Source organism: Nelumbo lutea, chromosome 1, assembly GCF_056320005.1.
Source record: "Nelumbo lutea isolate HS-2025 chromosome 1, American lotus-T2T, whole genome shotgun sequence".
Taxonomy (NCBI): domain Eukaryota; kingdom Viridiplantae; phylum Streptophyta; class Magnoliopsida; order Proteales; family Nelumbonaceae; genus Nelumbo; species Nelumbo lutea.
Window position 1 is genome coordinate 88,573,161 of NC_142684.1, and position 20,878 is coordinate 88,594,038.

Consider the following 20,878-nt stretch of genomic DNA (forward strand, 5'->3'; position numbering starts at 1 on the left):
CTAAGGTTGGCATTCCATCTAGACCCGGAGATTTGAGACTACCTATACTAAATAAAGTTGACCTAATTTCTTCTTCAGAAGGGATGGCAGTTAAAAAGGCATTATCCTCCTCAGAAATGATGGGGTTAAAAATATCTAGAATAAAGGACAAATCATCCTGAGGTTGATGTGAAAATAAGTCCAAAAAATAAGAAATAAAGACTTTTGATATATCTTTATGATCCGCCACCCAAGAGCCATGACAATCTTTAATTCCTTGATTTTCATTCTTTCTCTGGTGACATAGAGTGCTTTTATGAAAATAATTTGTATTTTTATCTCCCAAAGTAAGCCAGAATTATCTAGATCTTTGTCTCCAAAAACTCTCAACTTGGGTTTGGGTATCATCATAATTTTATAAAGAGACATGATTTTTGTTTGATCCCAAGGAGTTGATTGTTCAATTTGAACAATCTGTTGCTCTAATTCACTTAATTTCTATTAAAGGTCCATAAATTTTAATTTCCTCTAGTGAATAAGATTAGCCTTAATTTGGTCCATTCTTTGAGAAAGTCTATAGGCAGTATAACCATCTATGGAAATCCCATCCATTTTGAATAACTTCACTACAAGAACCTTTTGCTAACCACATTTCATAAAACCTAAAAGGTTTTGGATATTGATTCTTGTGGGGATTAATGTCTAAAATTAGAGGATAATGGTCAGAACCCCATCTTGTAGATAAGTTAAGGGTTGCATGAGGGAAACCTGAGGTCCAATCTAGGGTAGCTTAGGCTCTATCTAGAGTTCAACTAATGAGTCCAAAAGGTATTTTATTGGACCAGCTAAGCTTTCCCCCTTGAATATTAAATTCAATAAGTTTATTATCCAAAATCAAATTATGATACTGGCTAGAGGTAAGTTTGGTGGTATTGTTAGAGGAGAGGTAGGATCTTGAATTATGGCTATATTTGCTTAATTAAAATCACCTAGGATTAATAAAGGTAGATTCAGAGACTATAGCCATTGATTAGGATTTAATCAAAATTTATTTCTATGGGCTTTAATTGATGGACCATAAATGAAACCTACCAACCACTCATTAAAAATAGGAGGAGAAGAAATTTTAAGGAAAACATATCTCGATTGAACAAAAAATGGGGAAACCAAGATACCCGATTTCCAAAAAACAGCTAAGCCTCATGCACATTGTTCAAGAGGAATTAAATAGGAATTAACATAATGAATGTGATTAGCTAAATTTTCCATTTTATCTAAAGGAATTTTGGTTTCACATATAAAAATAAAATATGGGTTATATTTTTTAACCAAAACTCCTAGACCTTGAACTTCCTTAGGGCATGCCACCCCCCGGCAGTTCCAGCTAATAATCAACATTGGCGGTGTTATGGCTGTTTGGGGCTAGCCACCATTGCCCCATGCAGAATAAAGTAAAGTAGATTTTTAAAAGAAGAACTGACCAGTTCTGACGCGCTTGTAGGAGTCTCCTCTTGATAAGAAGGTTCTGTATTATGGATGTGCATATCATTATCAATTTCCAAATCAGATTGTACAATAGAAATGATTTTGTTAGTCTAATTACTTCGGTCTGAAGATTCAGGTTTGTCATAAATGGGTAAATCAGGAGTATCTTCTATCTCTAGATTTTCTAGAACATCAAACCGGGGGCATTTGCTTCTAGAAGAAGAAATGCTAGGAGTATTAGAAAACAAGAGGTTGGAAAGGGTAGTCTAAGCATGCTGAGCTAACTGGTAAGTTTCTGAAAAGACTCATAGTGGAATGTTGAGAATTAGAAAGTTTAGAAGTAGAACCAGAGGAAGTAATTCTTGCTAGAGTGGAATCAGAGTGAGAGTTCCCTTGTTGAGATTGAAGAGGTGATTGCTGGGGTTGAGATGCTGTTGGGGAAGGTTGAGCCTGAGATGGTGGAGCGGGAACATGGACAAAATTACGAAGGAAGGTTGATTCCAGTTACGACGCATGGGTATTTCTTCTCTAAGCCAGGGACCTGGAAGATGCATAGATCTTTGATTAAAATATTGTTCATAAGATTGTCTAGAAACATAAAGAAGATGTTGTGAGCAGCGATGGTATAGATGGCCAACCTTACCACAAAGTAAACAAGTAATTGGAAGATCTTCATATCTAAATGTAACCCAATTCATAACACTGAAAAACAACAACTAGTTTTTAAAGGTTGGTCGATGGTAATGAACACTTTTGCATGAATGTAGTTTTGGACAACCTCAATATGACGGGTTGGAGCTATACATTCTAACATGGGTTTGCCTATACCTTCTGATAAGATTTCATAGGGGAGATTATGTAATTGAACCCAAAGCTCAATTTGATTAAGCTGATATTCATATTAGGGACGAACAGGAACCTAGGGAGCTATACATTCTAACATGGGTTTGCCTATACCTTCTGATAAGATTTCATAGGGGAGATCATGTAATTGAACCCAAAGCTCAATTTGATTAAGCTGACATTCATATTGAGGACGAACAGGAACCTAGGATTTAAGAATAATCCACTGACCGTTGAGCATCCAAGGCCCATTATCACTAATTCAAATAAAATCATCTTCATAGCGAAAATGGAGTCTAAATTGTCCCCGTTGAAAGGGTGCCATAAGGAGACGGTTTGGATCTAGATTCCATAGGGTATAGAGACCTTGTTCAAGCTCAGAAAATTGATCCATAAGACGAGGAAATAATCAACAGATAAACAAAAAATCCTAGCCCTCTCGAAGATTTTTGGGAAGATGAGACGAATATCAACAATGTCAATACCCTAGATATTAGTAGCATGCAACATGTTTTGGAAGGCTTCATTCAGGGCTTTGATATTATCCATGGTGGAAAAAGAAAAAGACAAGAACAAGAACAAAGAAAGGAAGACAAACTTCAAGTGTAGTAAGAAGATAAGTGCAGAGGAAGAAGAAGAAGAAAGATACAATTGTCTGAGAAAGGATTTAGTAAATCTTGAAGTAAAGACACCTACTCAAATGAAAAGTTGAAAATCACCAGGTGGCAGAATAACTAATCAAAAGAGGATAATCTCATTAATGCACTAGAAAGTGAAAGGACGTTTAGAAAAGACCAGAAACAAGCATAAGATAAGACTTGAAAGATTTAGTTCGAGAAACTAAACCAGAGACAAGAAAAAGAAAACTAACAAGTTCAAATGTAACTAGATAGAACCAACTAAATTGAATAAATCTAAATTTTTACATCTGCTTAAGTAAAATAAAATAACTAGAACTTTAAAAGCTATGTTATAGAAAACACTAGACCTTGCTAATAATATAACTAGTAACATCTAAAATAAAATAAGAGATACTCCCTGCAAAGAAAGTAAATACAATTGATGCAATGACCAGTAACAAATATGGTATTCGATATCTTGTAGAGTTCTGCCCTAGAAATCATTCATGCTTGCATAGCGAACGTTCTACTTGCATATAACTAGTAACATCTAAAATAAAATAAAAGATACTCCCTGAAAAGAAAGTAAATACGATTGATACAATGACCAGTAACAAATATGGTATTCAATATCTTGCAGAGCTCTGCCTTAGAAATCATTCATGCTTGCATAGCCAAAGTTCTACTTCAGTTTTTTAGCTTCGACTGAGCACCATCTCACTATGAGATTGAGATTCACCATCCATCCCTCTCTCTCCTTGTTGATTGGGAATAGGACTTGGGTTGGGTTTCAGACAACCCTCAGTTACAACTTGTGCTTGGTTTTAAGTATTTTGAACAGAATAAGCAAGTAAAGAGTGTACAACCCAAAATTTTAAACAAGGAAATATGTTCCCCACATTCATAAATTTACCTTCTCCACTTAACCAGTAACCAGAGTCCAGCACCAAGTTACCAGCTTTATTTGTGCCAAGAGTGATCATGTGGTCAATCTACATCTTTCTCTAGATTGCTAATTTACCATTAATTTGTTACTTATAGGCTAGGTAAAATAGTATATGAATGGTTTGGTATTTTCTACTTAGATATGTTGAAGAAATATAACTAGTGCTTGTCTTTTTTTTTGGGGGGGGGGGATTCCTGATAGTACCCTATACTTTAGGCTGAGTTCCAATTTAGTACCCGTACCTTAAAACATGACAATCTAGTACCCAAACTTTTGAAATGCGACAATCTAGTACCTACCATTAATGGGCCATCGATTATGTATATCACGTGACCTCATGTGCGATTAAGACTTTTGAAAATGCCAAAATTACCCTTGAAAATAAAACACATTGTTCATCATCTTCTTTCTCAAGAAAATGAAACAGAGCCCAATCCAAGTTCTCAAAAGTCCAGTTCAAACTATCATTTCATGATGAAAATACAAGAACCAGGGCTCGTGTTGGCCACCACCATGGCCAGCGGGAGGGGTGGTATTCTTAATTCACCACCGTAGCTCCCACCATGGCCCATGTTGGCATGACTGAGTACTAGGTTTCAACTGCACTAACTGAACACTTAAAACTACTCAATCCACACTACAGAGTACACAATGGAAGATTTGGATAATAGAAAGAGTGTGATGTAAAAAGGGAAGCAGAAAGCGGCAGAGAGAGCCATATCTGATAAACGTTGGCATGACTGTTTGATAGATGGGTCCAATGACAGCCCACTTGACTTTGCAACTAACAAAAGCGTAGTACTCAATCTCTCTAGAATAGAATGATCAACTAAAACATTAGAGAGAACTACAACAGAGACAGGGCAAATGAGCACTACTGCAATCATCATGAAACCTGGGGAATTGTAACGAAGGATCCTAACAGTTTCTCTCAAATCTCCAATGCACCCATGGAATGAAATTGTTGATCTGAGCCAAGGCTCCCAGTATTCGTTGATTCCAACTCAATACTCTGCAAATGTGATACTTCAAAGCTTCCATTATTCAACAACTCAGTCAATTTTACAAGAATGCTCACCAGAGACCTCCATCTTCATCAATATCTTTAGAAACTCGACAGTTCTAGTTATATGATTGAAACGGTAATAGGAGACCAAATAGTGCATCGGACTCGCAACAACGAATTTCCATTCCAAAATTCAAGTATAATCGTCTCTACTTTTTGAGTTTGGAACTAAATTTCAGCAAACAAGAACAAAAAATGAATGAGCTTTTCTTCATTAAAAATCCTTGACTTTAGCATCAAAAGAACTACAAACAAGGCCAACAAGCCAAAGTTTTCCACAGCAGAACATATACGAATCCAAATTCTACAGTTTCCTCTGTAAATCAAAGGGAAAAATTGTAGAGCGACAGGTACCATTCCTTGAATTTACAAGGGGCAGGCTTTTCTTCTCTATTTTGGCCTCATCAGTACTGTTTCTGCCACCACAGGTACCATTCCTGGTATTATGACTGCTATTGCTGTTACAACTCTTGTTTTTGTTCTGACGCTTTAGGTCATCCAACTCAATACCACAACTGGGGTTTTGGGCAAGGGTGGGTATGAAAATGGTTCTTCACTCTTGGCTTGTATCTAGTGGCATTGATGGAGTTGCTATTCGACGAGTTGTGGCTTCTGCAACTGTTGCTTATGCTGGTGAAACCACAAGAAGAACTTTGCTTCAAGGACTCTGACCTCAAACCGCAATGAATAAAATTCTGACTATCTTAACAGAATCCGGCCAATCCACTATCAGAGCTAACTGAGAGTCGTAAAGGTAGGATCTGGCCCTGAAAGAATACGTCGTCGGCTGCACACATTTCTGATTTTGTCAAAAGAGAGGCACCCCATGAACCTAACTCGAAGTCCTCTTCGGCTTCAAGAGCTTTAATTTCTTCACTTAATGCTTATCTCTCTTGATTTTTATAGTTGGTAGATCAGAAAGCAACAAGGCTTCTATTTCATCCTGTTCTTCTGCTTTCATATATTTGAATTCAAATTCTTATGCTTTGTATTTGGTTTGGTTCGTGGGAAATTGGGATCATTGTGCTTTATAAACAGAAGATTGGTAAAGAAAATTAGATGATACTTAAAGGATATTTATGTTTTTTCCCATGACACTTAATGGTGAATTAACGCTGATAACGGTAAGTGTTCCAGCAGTCCACGTACACCTTAGTTGTTAGGATATACTTTTGTAATTGAACTCTAATAGTACTATTATAAATACAACCCTCACTCACCGTATTTGGTGTGAGAGTCTTTTTCAAAACCTGTGTACTTTGGTATGGTATCAGAGCAAAACCTCGGTCCAACCATGTCAAGTAGCAGCACCGCCACCACTACTCAAAATTTCAAAACCCAAAACCAAAATCCAGGGCTATCCAATGTAAACCTCACTCATCTCGTCACAGTGAATCTAGCTAGAAACAACTAAATACTTGGAACTCTCAAGTCTTTCAAGCTCTCAAAGGGACCGGATTACTTGGATATGTAGATGGGTCAATCCCATGCCCAACCAAATATCTCACCGTCACCACCAATAGTGAAGAGTCAGTGAGTAGCTCCAACAATATTCACAACCTAGCATTTACCACATGGGAAAAACAGGATGCCCTCTTACTAAGTTGGCTTTTGTCAACATTAACAAAAGCTGTACTTGGCCAAGTAATTGGGTGCACCTCTTCAGCAATGCTATGGAAAAACACTTTGCCTCCAAATCATGGGTCCGAGTGATGCAACTGTATTTTGAGTTACAACATCTCAGAAAAGGTACGCTATCTATGGCTGGTTATCTCCAGAAAGCCAAATATTGACTGACAGCTTCGGTGTTGTTGGTTCTCCTATATCTGAATTTGATCTTAATCTTCAAATATTGATGGGTCTAGGAGGCATTCGTCACATCAGTAAGCACTCGTTCTGATGAATTCTCCACCGAGGAACTCAATGGAATGTTGTTAAATCATGAACACCGGAAGGAGTATTTTAAACTTGGATTCGAATCCGGTCCATTTAGTGCCAATACAACCTTTCGTGGGCCCAACAACAATAATAGTAATAAGTCCTCTCAATATGGACGACCCAACCCTCCACGGGAACATGGCCAAGAAAATTATTCCAAAAAAGGGACCAATGGTCCTAATAATGGCCAACCTTCAGGCCCACAACGACCATCAAGCCCATGTCAAATTTGCAAGCGCAAAAATCACACTGCAGTAAATAACTACTTTCGTTATGCGAAGAAAGGAGAAGGATCCAAATCATCCTCCAACTCCTCTACTGATCATTCTCTGTGGTATCCGGACTCCGGAGCTACAAATCATCTCAGTGCCGATTAGAACAACTTAAAGCTACATTCCGAGTATACGGGTACTGATCAGATCAAAATGGGCACACTGGTTCTACACCCATTCCCAACCCCACTCGTCGCTTTGATTTTGAAAAATGTTCTTCATGTTCCTTTAATTACCAAAAATTTACTTTCAGTTGGGCAATTTTGCTATGATAAAATGATGTCTTTTTTTGAGTTCCATTCTAACTTTTTTGTTGTAAAGGATTTCCAGTCCAAGAAGATTTTGCTCCACGGGTGGAATAAGAATGGTCTTTATCAGCTAAGATCCAAGAGGACTACCTCAACTCAGTTCTAATTTTGCTTTCATAGGTGAACGTTGCAGTGCTGACACGTGGCACTATAGGCTTGGGCATCCTAGCCCACGTATTGTCTGCCATGTCATCCCCACCAATCAGTTGCCTCTCTTTTCGAATAAATCCTTAGCCTTTTGTTCATCTTAACAATCGGGCAAGAATCATAAATTGCCTTTTGTTTCTAGAAAACATTCTTCTTCTTCTTCTTCTTCTTCTTCTGAGCCTCTTTCATTAATTTTTGTGGACTTATGGGGACCAGCCCCAATTTCTTCTCATGGTTTTAATTATTGCATTTCATTTGTTGATGATTTTACTAAGTTCACTTGGATCTATCCATTGCATATGAAATCTGATGCATTTGATGCTTTTGTTAATTTTAGAACTGTGATTGAGAAACTTTTAAATTCATCCATCAAGGCTCTCCAAACTGATGATGGTGGAGAATTTCGTAGTTTTAAGCCCTTTCTTCTACAACATGGAATTGTTCATAGGTTGACTTGTCCACACACATCTGCTCAAAATGGCACTGTTGAACGCTGTCACAGATCCATTGTTGACATGGGCCTCACACTTCTAGCCCACGCTTCTGTCCCTTTAACCTACTGGTGGGATGCCTTTGACATTGCTGCCTATCTTTTGAACCGCTTACCCACAACCGTGTTAGGGTACCACTCACCATGGGAAGCCCTCTTTCACTCCAAACCTAATTTGTCACGGTTGAAAGTCTTCGGATGTGAATGTTTCCCATGTCTACGGGACTACAATAATCACAAGTTTGCTTACCGCTCCAAATCATGTGTCTTTTTGGGTATAGTAGAGTCCATCATGGTTGCAAGTGCCTTCATATACCCTCTGGCCGCATTTTTATTTCCCGGCACGGGACGCTTTTCCTTCTTCTAGACAACCCTCTTGTCCAACTCCTACCAGTACCGATACCACTGAACCTTCTATTGGCCTCCCCACTGTTCTCAACAGTCCCGTGCTGCCTCTAGACCCTCTCTCTCCCCATATCGTGCCGGGCCCACGATCTCCCTCTCTCAGTCCAACTGTTGTGAGCTCCCTTCCCACTACAGGCCCATCCCTCTCCAACCACCTTCCTGAATTCCTTAACCAAGAATCACTGACAAAACCAGTCCCCATATCTTTTCCACTAGGCCCACCGGGCCCATCCAACCAAGCATTGCACATGCCTCCTCCTAGTGGGCCCACCACCTCAACTTCAATAACTTCAATGAGCCCACCTCACGTTGATCACACTTTCCCTTCTCCTACTTCCTCCCAGCCCATTCCCATACCTCCTCATCAGTCCACTCACCCCATGGCGACTCGTTCCAAAAATGGCATTTTCAAGCCCAAGGTCTTCTCTACTAGTCGTCACCCCCTCCCTGACCTCACCTCTGAGCCCTCTTGCCTCTCCAAAGCTCTCTCTAACCCTAATTGGAAATCTGCCATGACTGAAGAGTATGTAGCGCTCTTGCGCAATCATACTTAGGACTTGGTTCCCCCACCCCCCAATTCCAACATTGTCGGGTGTAAATGGGTTTTTCGTGTAAAACAAAATCCCGATGGTAGCATCTCCCGGTTTAAGAGGCCCGTCTCATTGAAAAGGGATTTACACAACAAGAGGGCGTAGACTACACTAAGACCTTCAATCCAGTAATTAAGCCCGTCACCATTGGCCTCATTTTGTCCCATGCTGTCTCCCATGGATGGTCTTTACACCAACTAGACATCCAGAACGCCTTCTTGCATGGGGAGATCTCTGAGACCATTTACATGACCCAGCCACTGGGGTTCCGTGACCCCACCAAGCCCGATCATGTTTGCTTACTATGCAAATCGCTTTATGGGCTCAAGAAAGCCCCTCGCGCTTGGTATAAAAAATTAAGTACTTTTCTTCTTAATGATGGCTTCTCTTGCTCCAAAGCTAATACTTCCTTGTTTATTAAGCACACACCTTACTTTTCTCTTCTTTTGCTCATTTATGTTGATGATATTATAGTGACAGGTTCCAGTCCAGCTACTATCTTGTCTCTCATCACTCGAATGGGCTCATCCTTTGCTGTTAAGGACATGGGCCCACTGCACTTCTTCCTTGGTGTTGAAGCAATTCGCCTACCCATAAGACTATTTCTTTCCCAACAACGCTATACTGTTGACCTTCTGTAGCGTCTCCACCTTGAGGATGTGAAGCCCACCCCTACTCCCATGAGCGCTTCTTGCAAATTGTCCAAATATTCAGGTGACTAGACCTGGCAATTGGGTTGGGTCAAGGTATTTCGGGTTGATTTCGGGTCAGGTTGGGTTATCAAATGCTAGACCCTAACCCTAAATGTTTGGGTTAGGGTTGATTTGTGGGTCAATTTGGGTCATCCTAAAAAATAATTGAAATTAAAAAAATAAAAGGAATTACATGAAAAATGTCAAAATTAAAAGAATTAACCTTAAAATTCCAAATATAAAATAAAAAACTTGAACATTTAACAATTTAAAGAATAAACAATAAAAAGCAATGACTAAATAGAAAAAATTAAAGAGTGGAAACTTCTAACAATGCATAAATAATCCAATTAGACTTGACAATCGGGTCAGCGGGTTGACCCATGACCCAACCCAACCCAACCCAACCCAGTTTTTTTTCAGGTTGGGTTAGGTCGAGCCATTTTCACATTCGAATAGTTAAATATGAGACCCTAACCTTATTTTTTCGGGTCGGGTTGGGCCAGGTTCGCGGGTTGGATCAACTTTTTGCCAGGTCTACAGGTGACCCACTTCCAAATCCTGTTGAGTACAGAAGAACAGTTGGTGCTCTTCAATATCTCTCTTTCACCAGGCCTGGTATAGCCTTTTGTGTTAACAAAGCTTGCTAGTTCATCAGTGCACCCACTACTGAACATTGGGAAACCGTCAAGTGCATCTTGCGCTACCTCAAGAATACCATTCATTTTGGTCTTTGTATTACACTGTCTCACTCTCCTCATCTTCATACTTTTACAGATGCTGACTGGGCCGGTTGCTTGGATGATCGCAAATCCCAAGGTTGCCACTGCATTTTCTTTGGCAATAACCTCATCTCATGGTCATCCAAAAAGCAACCCATTGTCTCGCACTCTAACATTGAAGCCGAGTACCAAAGTGTTGCTGTTGCCACTACCTAACTGTTGTGGATTCAATTCCTTCTCAAAGAACTTGTCATTCCCTCAACCAGCACCCCGATCCTTTGGTGTGACAACCTTGGTGCTATGTACCTCTCCGCCAACCCAGTCCTCCATGCCCGTACCAAGCATGTTGGGATCGATGTTCATTTTTTTCGTGATCAAGTCTCCAAAAAACTACTTCATGTCTAATTTCTTTCCTCGCATAATCAACTTGCTGACATAATGACAAAACCCCTTGGCACCCCTCGCTTTACTTGGCTTCGACACAAGCTGAACGTGTCTTCTCCCACGTTCACCTTGAGGGGGTGATAAAGATAAGTCTTCCAGTAGTTCACATACACCTTAGTTGTTAGGATATATTTTATATATTTCATGTCTATCTCTCTCCCTTGTTATCACATTATCATATCCTCTCTCCTTATTATCATTTCTACTATTTGTTTTGTAATTGAACTCTAATTGTACTAATACAGCCCTCACTCTCTTTTTCAAAACCTGTGTAGTATTAAATCATCGTAAATTAAAAGTTCGGATATTAGATTGTCGCATTTTAAAATTATGGTACTAAATTGGTACTTGGCCTAAAGTACAAGATATCTATCGGAAATTTTCCCTTTTTTATTTTATATATATATATATAACTAGTGTTTGAAAACATTGTCAATGGCGTAAAAAAAAAAGCACCCATCGTTAATGGGGCTATTTATGCCAATATATTAAATAATTGTTGACATGGATCGTCTTAGTAGTGACGTTTTAGTCTGTTGCGGGGAGGGGGGTGTTGAAATCATTTTGCTAGGGAGAAATTTCTATTTTGCCCCTCATGGTAACGTGGCATTCCCAAAAATGTTCTTTGCTGTCGGGTGTTTGCCCCCAACAGCCGAAGTTTTTCCGAAGTTTGGAATCACACTCTTTACTTTGCCTTCTGAAAGCCTCCATTAATAAGCTTCTTTGCTTCAATTTCTCATCTATTTCTGCTCCAATTTTTTAAAATTCTTCCCTTGTTAATAGGTTTTTGTAAATGAAACTGCTGGCGAGCTATAAGTAGAGCCATCTCTGATCATTGAAAACCATTAAAATGGAAATAATTTTGCATGCATGCGAGCACATAAATTAGAAATTAACAAGTTCAAGTGGTTAATGTTGTCACAAAGCTATTGGCTGGATGCAATTGAGTGTCTAATGATAATGGAATTTGGGTTTGGCCTACCAAAAAAAGAAAACCTTTTATGTTAAAAATTGGAAAATGCTATAATCATAGTTTCTCTTGATACAACACGAAAAAGGCCATTACCCGATCTGGGGTCTTGGGAGGAATGGACTAGATATAGATATGGTTCTAATTTCTGGCATTTTTTTCGTACAAAGTGGCCACTCTTAGACTCAAACCGGCATTTCACGCTTGACAGATGACAGCTGGTTTACCCTTTTGATACAACAAATAGAATTATTACATTCTCATAAACTTCAAAGTGAGTGATTCTTCAGTGGCAAGTGGCAACAAGAGAAACACAAATTGCAGTATTATTTACCTAAGAATTAACATGAATCTATCTTTACAGAATCTTTTACTACATTGAATTTGATTATCTAAAACTAGATGGACTTATTCTATGGTTTAATTTATTTCTTTTTTCTGCACAAGAGATCGTTAACCAGGCAAGACAAGTTAGGCTTTGATGTTCTATAATCAGACATATATATACTTGATCAGTGCATGCAATTTTGAGTTCTGGACTCTGAATTGCTTTGCAGTAGTTTATATACTAGATATATAAGAAAGCAAATAAGTGTTTAGAAACAAGAAAAGCAACATGGAAATGCAGATCAACTAACCATGCAGTCTCATGGTACACCTTCCTTGATAATATGTACTATTCACATTTTCCTTCCCATGCATACACCTCCCTTCATAGATTCTGACCAAAAGATGAACGCTTTATAAGCAAAAGCATAGTGAAACATTATTTTTTCAGTCAACAGAAGATGATGGCAAACTAGAAATGGTTTGTACTCCACGTGACAGGAAATTGATCAAAAAGGAAAAAAAAAAAAAAAGAAAAGAACATGGTTCTTCACAAGTTGGAGGATCTTGATTAAATCATATTTTCTTTTCAGCACCGTCAAGGTCTAAACCAGAAGATTGACTCTTCCTCCATTTTCATGTCTCCTTCCATCTCATGCAGTTTTCATTTGCTGCAGAATAATTCATAATATGCATTAGACGTATGGACTTCATCAAGGAAAATCCAATATAGGGATTTCTAGAAAATCAGACATTTATTAAGGCCATGCAATCACAAGGCTTATCTTGGATGGGTCACTGCACTAAAAAAGTGGAAGACTGAGGCCAGGAGGGAAGATGGTTTATAGTCTCAGGATCAATGGGCATGTATATTAACATCTGTTGATAAAGATAGTAGACAGATTGTCTTCTGGATTGTAATTAAAGAAACTATGATAGGAGAAAAAGATATTTATCTATCTGAATTGATATTATTTATTTTTGCTTTTCAAAGAAACACTGCTTAGTTGATAATATGCATATGAATATATTTTTCCAGGCAACTCACTCGTTTCTCTTCTTCCAACTTGGCCTTGATGTATGAGTAGATTGCCACTCCAGCTATTGCAATGGAAGTTCCAATGCCTGTTTGTGTTGAAATCTTGTTACCTGCGTGCAGAAAAATGTTAGAAGTATTGTTTTTGTATGTGAAGATAAACTAAATATCTAATAAAGAAGTTAAAAAATTAGGAACATAAAAAGCCGGTTGTTAGAAATTTCTCACCAAAGACCAAGATCGAGAAGCCAATCACGAAGACACGCTTCAACACATTGCCAACTGCATGAGTAAGAGGTGCCACTCTCTCTAGGGTATTTGTTGCCAGCTGAGATCAAGAAGCAAATTTAAATCACAATCATCATCATTTGCAACTAACAACTACTACATTTTGTACCATATCTTATTTAAATTAGAGGAACAAAAGGGTAGTAAGTTACTTGACAGTTATAGACAAATTACCTGATTGTATAGGTGGTAGAACAAGCCCACCCAAAAGAGATCTGAGATAAACTTCGTGAGACCAACTTTAGCAATTGCATCACTAAATCCATACTTCATCAGTTGAGGTCCCTCAATCTGTGAAAACAGAAATGAAGTAGATATAAAAGGGGAGAGAGATTTGATTAAAAAGTCCGCTTTGCAAGGTTGAACTCTTCATGGATTTCAAGGTGGACTTAAGTTCTACTCACAAAGATTGCTGGTGGAATACAGACAAAAAGAGCAATGATGGAAATGTAGGCATAGACATTGGTACTATCCATGTCAGTCTGCAAGTACAGGAGCAACTATCAGAGAATTTCTAAAGAGAAGCTTGACTTATTCATAAAGAAAATGAATTTGGAAAACAAACCATGGCTTTTTTTGAATATATGCTCCTGTAAGTGAAAGAGATGTTAGAAATCATAGCACTAATGAATCCCGTCCAGTTGAACGACAACTCAGTCAATGATGCCATCGACACACCTGAACAGTAATTTAGTTTTAAAAAAAAAAAATTGATGCGGAAGAAGGTGGTCATATAATACATGTAAAATTTGTTCCAAGAACAGTCTAAACCATAACCATGAATCTGTTTCTAGTTTGTTTTATGTAGTCCATTTTCAGTACGTTAGTTCACATTGAAGTCAAGGAAGCAAACATAAAATGACCAATTAACATGACAACTAAGCGTATATATCCTAGATATACTGGAACCAGCGGTTGACTTCTTCATTAAGATATGCTCTGGTATTCATGTAACAACAAAGATGCCCATACTACATTAGGTAAGAGGGATAACTTACCAATAACAACAGGAGCTAGTGATAGCCAAAGTGACAGTGGTATCGACTGTCCAAGTATGAATTGAGAAGCAGCTGCATTGAAGAAAGGCTCCAGAGCTGATCCGAAATGAAAAAGAAGATCAGAGGAGAAACAGGGCAGTGAGTATCTTGTCTCTGTATATGTTCGAGAAACTGACAAGAAAATAAAACTGGGATACATATATTGTACCTTTGATTGTATGGGTAAAAGAGACAGCAACTGCAGCAAAAGATACATTACTAGTGACATGGCCTAGGGCATGGCAAACTGCAACGGGGATGAGCAACTTCAGGAGGTTTGAGTCGATAGGCTACAAAAAATGGCATTACACAAATCAACTCAGAACGAATAATACAATAACCATAACATGACACAGTGACATTATAAGGTCTCCGCCCATATACAGCCATGTATGAACGTATGGTAGATTAGCATTGTAAGCATGACAAAATACAGGACATGAAAACGATAAATATAATGTATAAAACACTTATTAAAAATCAACTAACTCAGTATTTTGATGACTGAACTTTTTGATCAATCATCCTCCCTCCTTTTCCTTTTCTAAACAGTGAGTGATCCATGTTTTTTTATTGCAGATTGTTATTGATCAAATGACAACTAAATCATGTGATAATCAAATTGAATGGCCTTGATCTATATACATTCTACGATTTGTTTGTAAAGAATGATCCATTTATATTGTCTATATATGCCTAACTAACAATGATATAAGCAACATGTCAGATTATCAGAATTGACTCTTCGGACCAATCAGTATCAATTCCTTTTCTTTTACCAATCAATACAAAATAGGGAAATAAGGATTCCGCCTTATGGATTATGATGTTAAATTCAAACGAGAATTAAGCGTTAACGAATGATGACAAGAGGAAAAGTTCACTTACAGCACGCTTAGGGAGACCCACAGCCCAGCTCACCAAACAGTAAACGACTCCAACAAGCAAATGCACCACCGATACAAAACTGCTCACCCCAGAAAACAATCAGATTAATTCACCACAGTTACGGTTACGCTAAGTTGCGCTGAATAACCAGAATACAAAAAGAAGAATGAAAGAGAAGAGGCGAGAATCTTACTAAGGATAAGGGAAGTAGTTGTAGATCTTCTTGTTGATTATGTTGAATATTACGTTCAAAAAATACCTGTAAATACAGAAAAACTAAGAGCTCTGTGTTCGTGACTATGTTCAGTACTCCAAGGCGCGATTTAGAGAATGCAGTTCATTTACCACATGAAGAAGAAGAACCCAGTAACCAGAGCCGGATATTTATCCGCAAATCCAACCGGAGCGACTTTGCCTTCGCTGAAAGAGGAAACAGACAATGGGTCATAGAACTAGTCAGATTTCTTATACATTCCGGCAGCCAAGTCGGAACGGAGGAAAAGGACCTCACCCGGCGGAATCACCTTCAGCCGGAGACGAGGCGGCTGCGAGACAGGGCTTCAGAATATCCCGTTTCGCAGCCGGAACTCGAGATGCAGCCGGCGACTTCTGTAGGACCAAATTGGGTCGGAGCTGTCTACCCCAGATGAGGTTTCCACCATCAGCAACGGCTCCGAAGGTCCTCGTAGGGACGAAGAAAGCATTATCCCTCGTAGGTTTTCTCAACTGAGTGAGGCCGGAAATGGAGGTGGTGCCGGACAGAACTCTGGACTCCATTCTATCTCTTTGTCTTCGAAAACAGAGAGAAAGAGAGGAGAAGAGCAATAATTTTGTTTGCAAATATCCACCTCTTATTATACTGCATCAGGGAGTGAGGGAGGTACTCACACAAATTTGGTGGCTCTCAGGAATTCGGAATCAGTACACACAAAATTGTGCTTAAACCGTGCTCACAGACTTTCTCATCCGTGCATTGGGAACATCTCTCTATAAATAAAAAAATATGTGTAGAGATATTTCAAATACAGGGCTGTAATTATTGTGAGAATGGTGTGAAGACAAATTTTGTAAGGACTGAATCGGGTCTCGACTCTTAGACGATAAGCCCGATGTATCGGTCTCGAAAGGTTGTCCACTGGATTGAGATGCGCCGTAACGAGTCCACCCCAGAAAAAGCATGTGGACATGGTATCACGAACTGTGGTCAGACAATCTACGGCAGAGAATGCCGGGGACAGTATACAATGGTAGTTGGAGAGATACCAGAGTGTGAAAGTTTATTACTGGCGTGGCTCTCATTGAGCCAGCTATTTGGAAAAGAGATCGGATTCAGTGATTACAAGACCAAGTTCACACAGTTTTCATAGCCTTTTTACAGCCCTACATTGGGAATATCTCAGTTCTTGCATATTTTTTTTAATGGTGAGATATTTCTAATGCAAAGCTGTTGCAAGGAACTAACTGTACGAACGAATTCGTACAGTATGAGCAACGATCTTGAGAAGTTGAGAGTACCAAATCCGATTTGTTTGGGAAGCACCGTAGAAGGAGACGATATGAGAGGGAGTGCTTAAGCATTTCCTTATCCTCAAGGAAAGGTGTAAGAGAGAGCACTTGTCTTTGTCCAATCGTCGCCTCCCTCTCCTCTTCTTTCCTTTCAACAACTCTTATCTCTCTCCATCTCTCTTATAACCTCTTTTTAACGACTTTCTCTCTCTCTCTCTTTCTAACTTGTGGTCACGAGGGTAACGGGGAAAAGGAAAATGGCTGATATTTCAATCGTGGTGAAATGCATTTGGGAGCAATGAGCCGAGGAAGCACATCTAGTGGGCCTTGGCATTGGGTTTCAAGCTAGGCCCAACTTGTTATTTGGAGTAACAACTACCCATGTCCACATGTCCATGTTACACATTGGGTTGAACCACCATTAAAGGGGTCCCACAAGGAGATGCCTGGGTTAAAACTAGGGTTTTCTTTTTCTGTTCTGGACAAATTGTTACCAGGCCCGGTTGAGCCGGCTATAGAGTTGCCAAAATGAACCATTGTTAATTCCGTAGATCAATTTGGAACGTCGTTGGACTTTTTATAGGAGTTTTGAGCCAAGATCATAGTAGCTACATAACTTTAAAGGTTTTAGCTGTCTTTTCTTTTTCTTCTTCTTCGCTTTATCTCTGGAAGTTCTAGTTCCTTCTAGTTCCTTCCTGCACTAGGTTCTTCCGTTTCTTTTGTTTCTCAATACCTTTTCTGTCCTCATCTTCTTCGTGGATAATATCAACGCTTTGAACAAAGCATTCCAACATATGCTTCAGGGTAATGCAAATCCTCTAGCGGATGTTGTTAATATTCAGCCTCTTATCCCCCCAAACACTGAAGAGAACTGGCAACTTTCCCTTATCTGATGTCTGTTCCCCCGACTTACGGACCAGTTTGACGAGGTGGTCCAAGGGCTCTATGAGTTATGGAATCTAGATTCTAGTTGTCTGTTACTTGCTCCTTTTCATCAGGGTCATTTTCGTCTTAATTTTTGGTACACGGATGATTTCAATAGAGTAAGAAATAACAGACCTTGGACTCTTAATGGGCAATGGGTCTCGATGCAACTGTGGGTGCCAAGGCGTCCCCAATATGCTTGGAATCTTCAAGAAATTGAACTCAGATTCATGACCTTCATTTTGAAACTCTTTCACTAGAAGTTGGCAGACCTCTCTTTGAACGTCTAGGTCCTATTCGTCTTGTCTCGGTAGTCCAGAACTACATCCAAGCAAAGGTCCCCCCATCTGTGATGCAACCTCTAAAGATGGGTTTCTTTGTCAATGTCAACAACTGGATTACCTATCGGTATGAAGACTTACCCTGGACGTGTTAGGTCATCTCTTTCGCTGTTATTCTCACCTCTCCCTCAAACTACAGGTAGATTGTTTGATTAGTTTTTTAGTAGGCGTTTAATGAATCTTCCAGGGCCTTGGCTTTGGGTTGAGCAAGCTATGAAACACTTTTGGAAACGTCTCTCTTTTAGTAATTTTGTGAATCTCCCAGCTCATTCTTCGTAGGTTTCAAATAATCTTAATGCAAAAGCAAACCCGAATCCACCTCCCTCAAACCAATAGCATACTCCTATTCAAACAACTAATACCTCGATTTCTCCAAGTCTTATGATTTCATCTTCTTAGACTACTACTCTAAGGGTTTCTCCTAGTACCTTTAATTTAGTTGCAAACACGCAACATCTGTTAAACCGACCGACTTTTGGATGACATGCCTGGGCTCTCCTCTTCTTCCTGAGGCAAAAGGCCTAGGTTGGATCTAATCGCCAATCTTGAGATAGATCACTCCTCTCCTAACATCCCTATTTATGACAGGCCTAAGTCTTCAAGAATCTCTCTAGAAGAGCATATTGTCCCTATTGATCTTATAGGCAATAGAGAGTTTGATAGGGACTTAGAGGATCATTATACGGTAAGATTTTGGTTTTTTTTCTTCATATCTTACTTTATTTATCCATGGGTGGAGGTGGCTGGCCCTTATCAGCCCCACCAATATCAATGTTAATTTTAAGTTGGAGCTACCATGGGGTTGGGCACCCCAAGGCAGTTCAAGGTCTTAGGGATTTTGTCCATAGAATTAATCCAGATTTTTTATTCCTTTGTGAGACAAAAATCCCTAACAATAAAATTAATAGTTTATCTTTGATGTTACGTTATCTTAATTGTGTCACTATCACCCCTGAAGGGAGAGTTGGCGGTTTAGCAGTATTTTGGAAAGCGGGCTTTGCAGTGTCAGTTGTGTTGTCGGTAGCTAGGTATGTCTTTCTTGAAATACATTCCAATTCAATTTCTTGGTTAATAGGTTTTTTTTATGGACCTTCTGTGAAACATCATCGAAATTCCTTTTGGAGAAATTTAAATAATTGGTTACAGTCAACTTCTATTCCCTTTTTATTAATAGGAAATTTTAATGAGGCTGCCTTTTTTGATGCTTTAGAACCCTCATCCTCTATCCACAACTCTAATTTGGCTTATAGACAATATAGAAATCTAATTCTTGATCTTAACCTGCTAGAATTAAACATCCAAGGTGGTGGGATTTCTTGGTCCAATAAACAAAGTAAGGGTCATGTTCAACGAATTTTAGATCAAGTAGTAGTTTCTCTTGAGTGGCTTGATCTTTTTTCCGAATGCATGCCTCTCTCTAGGAACTGAATGGGGCTCTAATCATCATCCCCTCATTTTAAATTTAGATCCCCCAATTCAGAACCTTCCTAAACTTTTTTAGGTTTTTTGAAATGTGGTTATCAGATAACTCTTGTAAACAAGTTATTGAAAAAAGCTAGAAGTTCCACTCTAATGGCTATGTAGCTTACAAATTAACCAAAAAGCTATATAATTGAAGAATGATTTAATTGGATGGAGGAAGAAAACCTTTGTGGAACCTAGAGACAAACTAAAATGTTTGGAAGATCAAATCTTACAACTAGAACAATCGAAGTCCTTCCAAAATCTTCATGGCTTGTACTTGGATTATGAGAAGGCTAATTGGCAATTGGAAAGTTACTGGAGACAAAACTCTTGGAAAACTTGGCTACAACTAAGAGATAGAAATACAAATTTCTTTCATAAGAGCACTCTTTGTAGAAGAGAAAGGAATATCATTGAGGGTATCAAAAGATGATTAGAATAACTGGAAAACCTCGCATAAAGAAATAGCTAACACTTTTCTAGATTATTTTAATTCCCTCTATACTACCCAAGAGCCTGACGAGTTGGAAGAGCTATCTCATATAATAACCCCTGTAATCTTTGAAGTAGGGTTGTTCATGAGTTGGGCTGGGTCGGTTTACTGAGATTTTTCCAACCGACCCAACCTAGTCGGGTTACTTGAAATTGAAACCGAAACCAATCCTATGTTAAGCAAAACCGACCTAGTCCGTTTGGGTTGGTTTCGGCTCTAAGTTCAACCATGGTAATAAATTGGTAGATTGTGTGTCAAAGAAGTAGCTAGCAACATCATCCAGTAAGAAAAGCACATAAATTAAGAGAAAACAGACCAATAACTTTGTGAAGCAGGAACACCCCCCATGTTCCTGTGGTGCAAGTTTGGGTTGTCAATTTGAGAATTTATTCTCGCTAGAAGTGAAGACCACAAAAAGAAGACAAATTGATAAGCATCTGGGATTAGAGATTAGTTTCACCACGAAAACTGAAATCATGAATTTCAAATATTATATCAACTTGTATGCACTACACAAAGGATTATGAACAACTAAACAAATTATACAATAACATGCTTCTTTAGCTAAGTTCAATTTCTACATGCAATACAATTTAAATTCAGTAACTTATATTGACTGCCCAATATCCATCAAATTCATAGGAATCCTATAGTCCG

General features: G+C 38.8%; 1 protein-coding gene across 1 annotated transcript; it reads right to left on the reverse strand.

Annotated features, from left to right (window-relative positions):
• Positions 1-12,540: 12,540 nt before the first annotated feature.
• LOC148875989 (triose phosphate/phosphate translocator, chloroplastic-like) lies at positions 12,541-16,457 on the reverse strand. The gene is made up of 12 exons (XM_088965874.1): positions 16,005-16,457; positions 15,839-15,913; positions 15,687-15,752; positions 15,494-15,572; positions 14,775-14,895; positions 14,567-14,662; positions 14,134-14,246; positions 13,973-14,050; positions 13,743-13,859; positions 13,509-13,608; positions 13,293-13,393; positions 12,541-12,915 (listed from the first exon to the last, which is right to left on the reverse strand). Exons 1-12 carry the CDS (start codon positions 16,268-16,270, stop codon positions 12,898-12,900), a joined length of 1,230 nt encoding a protein of 409 aa, XP_088822000.1. The 5' UTR covers positions 16,271-16,457; the 3' UTR covers positions 12,541-12,897.
• Between the last annotated feature and the right edge of the window lie 4,421 nt (positions 16,458-20,878).